Genomic DNA, 6,564 nt, shown 5'->3' on the forward strand with positions numbered 1-6,564 from the left:
GTGATATACTGCAATAGGGCAGTGATGATATGCTTATCTCCCGATTTGATACTATCACTAAAGAATCAATTCAGCAATCGTAAAAACCAAAATAAAAAGATGAAACTTAAGTGAATCCTTCTTTTTCCCACCTCTACTCTGCATGCACAGTATTCACTACGTGCTCTGATCACACATCATGTATCCAAAAACTCTTCAATCAGACAACATTATGTAATACCAGATGGACTTTTCTTGAAGATTAGCCATGGATGGAAAATGAGAACTTCGCAAATGTACCTTTTGTATCAAGCTGCCGTGTTTGAGTTCATTTGCCTTACTTGACATCACACATCCTGCAATGTGACTACTGCACATGTGTACATTGTGATGTCAAAGCTGAAATGATATATGATGCAGCCCTACTGTAATCCACTTCTGATATAACTAAAAAGTCAGATGCAATAAATAGATGTCCTGTGTTTTTTTCTCTATCACCTAATTTTCTCCCCCTCCTCTCAGCCCAGGCTCCATTTCCCTTCTCTTCTGACATACTGTTGTCATTAAAGAAATTTCCATTTCCAGGAAGAAAGAGGAACGCTGCAATTCAAAAAGCTATTCACCTGGTATTTCATTGCCGACTGTTGTAGGGGGATTATGGATCTGATTGAGGCCGGATTATTGTCAGTCAGACAAAACACTCAAAAAGCCACAGCAGGCAACCAGCATGTACTATGTGGCACATATAGGGCACTGTTTTCTGCTGTGTGTCACAGAGCTAATGAATACAAAACCAAACATGCAACAATCTGATGTACACACACGCAAACACACCAAATGAAAAATATACAAAATACCAAAACATGCATAAATATAATATTGCTCTGCGTGCCGCACAGATACCACAGCTAAAGCTCACAAGTTAGCAGTAAATTCAACATGAGAGTGCAGATGAGATGAGTATCTCAATGAGGAGAACAAAGCAGAACACACTCTCGACAGCACAACACTAAGCCCTGAGGCATCTAGATAGGAAGACAAGAAGTCAAGGAAAACATCGTCTGTGGGAACTGGCTTTTATCCTATTTAGTCAGATGAGTATAAATTGCTGCACAGCAGACAGTCAAGATATTTTTCCACAGATTTCAATGCAAGTTAGCGGAGGACAGGGTGAAAAAACTTCAAAAGGATGCTCCTTGAAAATCTGAAATCACATTCACTGGAAGAGTCTGTCAAACAGAATTACATCTTCTCAAGGAAAACCCATACGAGGTCACAAATACAGAGAAATATATGTCTTTTAAACATGCACAAACCCAAATATTATCTGTGTGCGTATGGTTAGTTTGTGTGTATGACGTAAACCGAGAGCAGAGACTAGAATGTCAGGCAGGTTTACATTAGTCAGCAGATGCAGCGGGCCACATCATTAGTCACTCTGACACCCACTTCTGGCCCTTGCTTTATTGATGAGGCCAAGCTCAACAACTACCCCCCCTTAATACACAAACACACACATACACACACACACACACACCCTCCTCTTCCACAATCCTCCTGTAAAAGCAACAGGAGACTGGTTTGGCGTCTCAGGTCTCACTCCGGTGGTAAGAGACAGGTACTGTGTGAGAGACTAGCGTGGACAGCAAAGCAAGCTGCTGCGTGTTCACACAAAGACAACAGAGCAGAGAACGCCAGTGCTATTTTCCACAATTCAGCGGCTGTTCATGCGTCCGCAGACCAAACAACCAATCCAGAATCAAACACCTGCTCAACATCAGATCTTCCGGGCAGGTTGTGAATGGCAGGACACGATAACAGAGTGCCAAGTGTGTCACGGCAATGAGCTCAAAGCCATTTATGGCCTCCATGACTCTGACATTTAGCAGGATGCTGCAATTTGTCAGCCTCTCAGTCTGACTCACACATCCACAACAGGGGACGCTCATGAAGAACATTACCATTAGGCCTAATAGTGCCGCATAACAGAACTCTGTGCGAGTGTTTGTGAGTGTGTGTGTGTGTGTGTGCACGCAGTGTGAAATTAATGATATGTGTGTGGTTTCCCTCACTCCCATCAAACAACTGGTGGAAATACATGATGACATAAAAATTAAGAAAAACAGGTTGGTAGACATAACAAACGAACACAGCAAAATGCTCCACATGTTCATTTTTTAAAGCTCAATCAAGGCCAATTCATGAAAAAGAAAACAATAGCAGCAGCTCCAAGCAACAGGTTAATTAGGCATTCAGCAAACAAGCAAAACATGCATATCTATTAAACGGGTGTGCTAATAACAATTATTATCTCCGCCTGTTACCCGAATACAAATAACTGAAGCACTCACTTGCCTCTTAAAATGGAGAGCATTGTGATATGCAGCATCAGAGCCTTTGTACCGAGAGGCACTTAATTTTCAAGGCCAGCAACTAGTGTAACTCACATTGAGTGAGGGGGGGAGGAGGAGGGCTCTCAAAATGCAGAGTCACTGTTTCAGTTCATTCTGGACTGAAAGAGCATTGCTGCTAACCACAGGGCAAGTTGCGGGGGGGGGGGGTATAATCTCTGATTCTCTCTTTCCTGTCCAATGTTTTCTCTTCTCTCTCTCTCTCCCTCTCCCTCTCCCTCTCTCTCCTCAGTGATGTATAAAGGGCATGCAATGGCACAGCCATTATTGGCAGAAAACGTCTCGATGGCTGCTGTTCCCCCTGAAGAATACCGCCAGTTGTAAGAACACAGTGGACACAGTTACAGTGAAAAGTGCTATTTCTCTGTAGTGTCCTATTGTTATGCGTAAAGTTCGTAAAGGGTGCCAATGACTTCTGAAGCAGTTGTGTTGCTGGAGTCAGACACACATCTCATCTCATGTCAAATCAGGATCAAACATTTACTCACACGTAACAAACCTGACTGTAAATACACATGTGCACACATCCACACACACTGGCATACACAAACATGCACTGGCACACACACACACACACAGAGCACTCGCAACCTGATAAAAGAGGTGTCTGTTCTGCTCTTACCCGAGCGTTGTCATAGTAACGATGGTGTACCAGAAGGAGGCTGGGATGCTGGTGAATTTGCTGGAGCTTGAACCCTTCTCTGCGTAGAACATGACGGTAGCAAAGATAATTATGGCCATAGTGAGGGAGAAGAGCAGGAAGCCCAGCTCCGAGGCACAGCTCTTCAGCGTGTAGCCCAGGATACGCAGGCCCTGCGAGTGACGGGAGAACTTAAAGATACGGAACACGCGGAAAACACGGAGCGTCACAAAAGCGCCACTCACGTCCTCATTGTCAGTCATGACCAGGCCAATGTAGTAGGGCAGGATGGCCACAACGTCGATGATGCTCATGACGGACCTCATGAAGCGGTAGCGGCTGGGAGCGGCGAACAAGCGCATCAGGTACTCCACGGTGAAGATCATGACGCAGGCCGTGTCCATGCAGAAAAAGGCCACGGTGTAGCGCTCACCGCATGGCACCTCCTTCTGGTTGGGCGCTGAGCCGCAGGGCACCGTCTCCACCACATTGGTGATGACGGAGACAGCAATGAAGAAGCCTGTGACGTAGTAGAAGACAAGGGCCATGGTGGAAGTATGGGGGTTCTCGAAAGCTCGCCACATGGTCTCCCTGAAGGTCATGTTGGGCAGCTTAGCGTCCTTGTTGTCCTCCTGGTCATCCATCAGACGCTCTGCATTCTCCCTCTTCCTATCCTTGTACTCTTCATAGCAGCAGTCACCGATGATCTCTGGGACGATGCCAAAGAAAGCCAGCTCCTCATCATAGGAGGAGATGCACTCATAGCGTGGGTAGTGGAGCTTGCCTGTGCGGTAGAAGTTGAGAACGCTGCGGAACACATCGGGATCCCGGTCGAAGAAGTACTCTTTGGTCTCCTCGTTGTAGAAGAACTCCTTTTCTGAGCTCCCCAGCAGGGTGTCTGGATAGCGGTCTAGAGTGTTCCTCCAGGTCTGGAAGCGCCGTCCACTGACATTAAGAATGATTAGCTCATCCTGCCGCTTGTTCTTTTCAGTGGGCGCCACTGGCATAGGCAAATTGGCCACAGGCATCCAGCCGATCGCCGCCGCCCGGGCAAATGGAAGCCATGCCGCTACTCCCGCCGCCATGCTGTGTCCGGCTTGGGGCGTAGGGGGAAACAAGTCCAGCACCTTCACAACCAGCTTGACTTCAGCTCATTCACCATCTAAAGGGAAGAGAGCGAGGGAGTTCGTAAGGAGAGGAAGAACAGCGCAGTTTCGATTACAACGGAGGGAAGGGAGTGAGACCGACTGAGGAGAAATGAAAAGAACGAGAATTTAAGACAAACTAATCTTACAGATGCAGGAGAGAGGGGAGTGATGATAAAAGAAACCGATGAGTAGAAGGAGTAGAACATCAGTACAACTTGTCAGTCTATCGCTGAGACAGCAAAAAAGTATCCACAGTGGAAATACAATTCAACATTACACTTAATGTGACAAATCTTTACAGTGCACTATGTATATATATATATATATGTATATGTATGTGTGTGTGTGTGTGTGTGTGTGTGTGTGTGTGCGCACGCGCGTGGGTGTGTATTATTTGATTTGATTTGATATGGAAAGCTTTAACGTGATCACAGAGACATACTGCAATTTCCACTAAGCATCATCTTCCCCATAATTGCTTTAAGGCTGTATTTCTCACATCCCCTCTATTGAGTTACAGTTAAGAGGCAGGACCACAGTTCAGAGCATCTTACAGTTTCAAAACTGAGGGCGAGCAAGAAAAACAACTGCATCATTAAAGAGGCACTGTTGGTAGTTGTTTCTGTTTAACTCTATTCAAACAGGCACATTCACACGGCTACAGTCCTCTTATGAGAGAGATGCAAGCAAGAGATCCAAAACCTGTTGAGTTCCAACTACAGAACAGAAGACGAATCTTAATCTGACTCGAAATGAATTAAAATAGTTCAGTCTTATTCTGATTTATTAAACTCACGATTGAATTTAGTTGCTTGTGACCCGATTCTAAACAGGCATTGTTTTTTTTGTTAATATTCCACATGATAAATTGGCTACAAGCTGAACACGGAATGAGCAAAAGCGATACAGGTTGAGAACCAAACTCAGTTTATGTGAATCTGCGATTACAACTCACCGATTCAAAATCCTCCATCCACAGAAACGCGACCTTCTTCCAGAGCAGTTTAGTTCCAAGTCGTAGGTTTGGTTATTTCTGAAAAGCGTGTCTGGGGGGAAAAAAATAACACCAGGAAAGAAGAAGTTATTTAGCGAAGAGGAGAGCCGCGTTAGGCGAACGATACTGCTGATGGAAAAGCGGAAAAGTGCCGGGGACGGACGTACCACAGCTGTTTTAATTCAGTGTCCATTATGCGAGGGGGGAAATGATGAGAGGACTCCGCCGTGGAGACCGTCTTGGGTTGGCTTTTCGGGATGAGTGGTGGGAAGAGGAGGAGGAGGAGGAGGAGGAGGAGGAGCGCTCTCTCTCCCTCTCTCTCTCTTCCTCTATGCGCAGGGCGGATTGTGGACCAGAACTGCAGTTATGGGAAACCTCGATCAGGAGTCGGAACGATGCGCAGAAACTGGGTTACTCACTGATGGGGGGGGGGGGGGGGGGGGGGTGATACAGGCCTCCGTCATCACTCAAAATTCATTGACAAAAGGGTTTCCTCTCCTCAGGGCAAAAATGGATAAGCAACCCAGGCAGGCTGTGCGCTCTATTGAACCAATATCATTTCCACACATCAAAAGCAACTGCGGTGCCTGCGCAGGCTCCATCCCAGCAGATCTCAGAACTCAAGAGGCCCCGAAACAAGATCACTTTGGGCACCTTTGTCTTTAATTAAATCTGCAATCACTCATTTTTTTGCCACTTGGGGGCAGCAGAAACAGCTTGTGAACACGAGAATGACATACTATCGTCTTTTAAGTTCAGTAAAGAATTGTTCATTTACACATCCAGCAGTTACTAGCTTAAGGCAGTCCATTATGCACTCTCTTTTAGCTCTGTTTTTTGTTGTCTGAAGGAAATATCTGCTCTTATGCAGCCAAATGCTCCGCCTTGTTCTCCTCACAAAATGTGTCCGTCTGGCATTTGGTGCTTAGAAAGTTAGTGTAAGGTGAATTTTTAGAGCTATTTTGCAGCTGAAACAGCTGAACAGCTGAAAATTATGCTATGAGTGCACCAGAAAAGTAAAGTTGTAGGCCAGTATGAGCTGAAATTTACTGTAAAGCTCTGCAAAGTTGAGGGGAGTTTCAGATTCAGGTGGTAATTATCTGTAGGTTCATCACCATGAGTAACCACTTTCACACTGTCTCATTGTCTTCAAATTATCATTTGATATGTTTGATTATTAAAAAAAATGATATGGCCAATTTCACTCTCCCTGGAATTTTTGTGGATCTTCCTTAACTGTGGACCCCTTTCAGCCCTCCAGAGAAGAGGCCTTCACACGTCTACTTAAATCCAATGTATGTAAATCCATGGCATAAGAGGGAGACCTGATCCAAACAGACCCAGGGGCAATTAGATCAGATCCAAAATGCGGTCAACCTGAACAGATAATGG

The 6,564-nt window shown here is 45.4% G+C and overlaps 1 protein-coding gene across 2 annotated transcripts in view; it reads right to left on the minus strand.

Annotated features, from left to right (window-relative positions):
- kcnd3 (potassium voltage-gated channel, Shal-related subfamily, member 3) overlaps nucleotides 1-5,532 on the minus strand; it is a 97,249-nt gene extending 91,717 nt beyond the window's left edge. Inside the window, exons 1-3 of one of the 2 annotated variants that reach the window (XM_076740850.1) lie at nucleotides 5,340-5,532; nucleotides 5,134-5,224; nucleotides 3,013-4,192 (exon numbers count right to left, since the gene is read on the minus strand). In XM_076740850.1, the coding sequence (XP_076596965.1) occupies nucleotides 3,013-4,115 (1,103 nt within the window). In that variant the 5' untranslated portion in view covers nucleotides 4,116-4,192; nucleotides 5,134-5,224; nucleotides 5,340-5,532. The remainder of the gene's footprint in view (nucleotides 1-3,012; nucleotides 4,193-5,133; nucleotides 5,225-5,339) is intronic. The other variant, XM_076740851.1, reaches the window with a different exon arrangement.
- Between the last annotated feature and the right edge of the window lie 1,032 nt (nucleotides 5,533-6,564).

The sequence above is a fragment of the Chaetodon auriga genome, chromosome 10 (genome assembly GCF_051107435.1).
Source record: "Chaetodon auriga isolate fChaAug3 chromosome 10, fChaAug3.hap1, whole genome shotgun sequence".
In the NCBI taxonomy this organism is placed as follows: Eukaryota; Metazoa; Chordata; class Actinopteri; order Chaetodontiformes; family Chaetodontidae; genus Chaetodon; species Chaetodon auriga.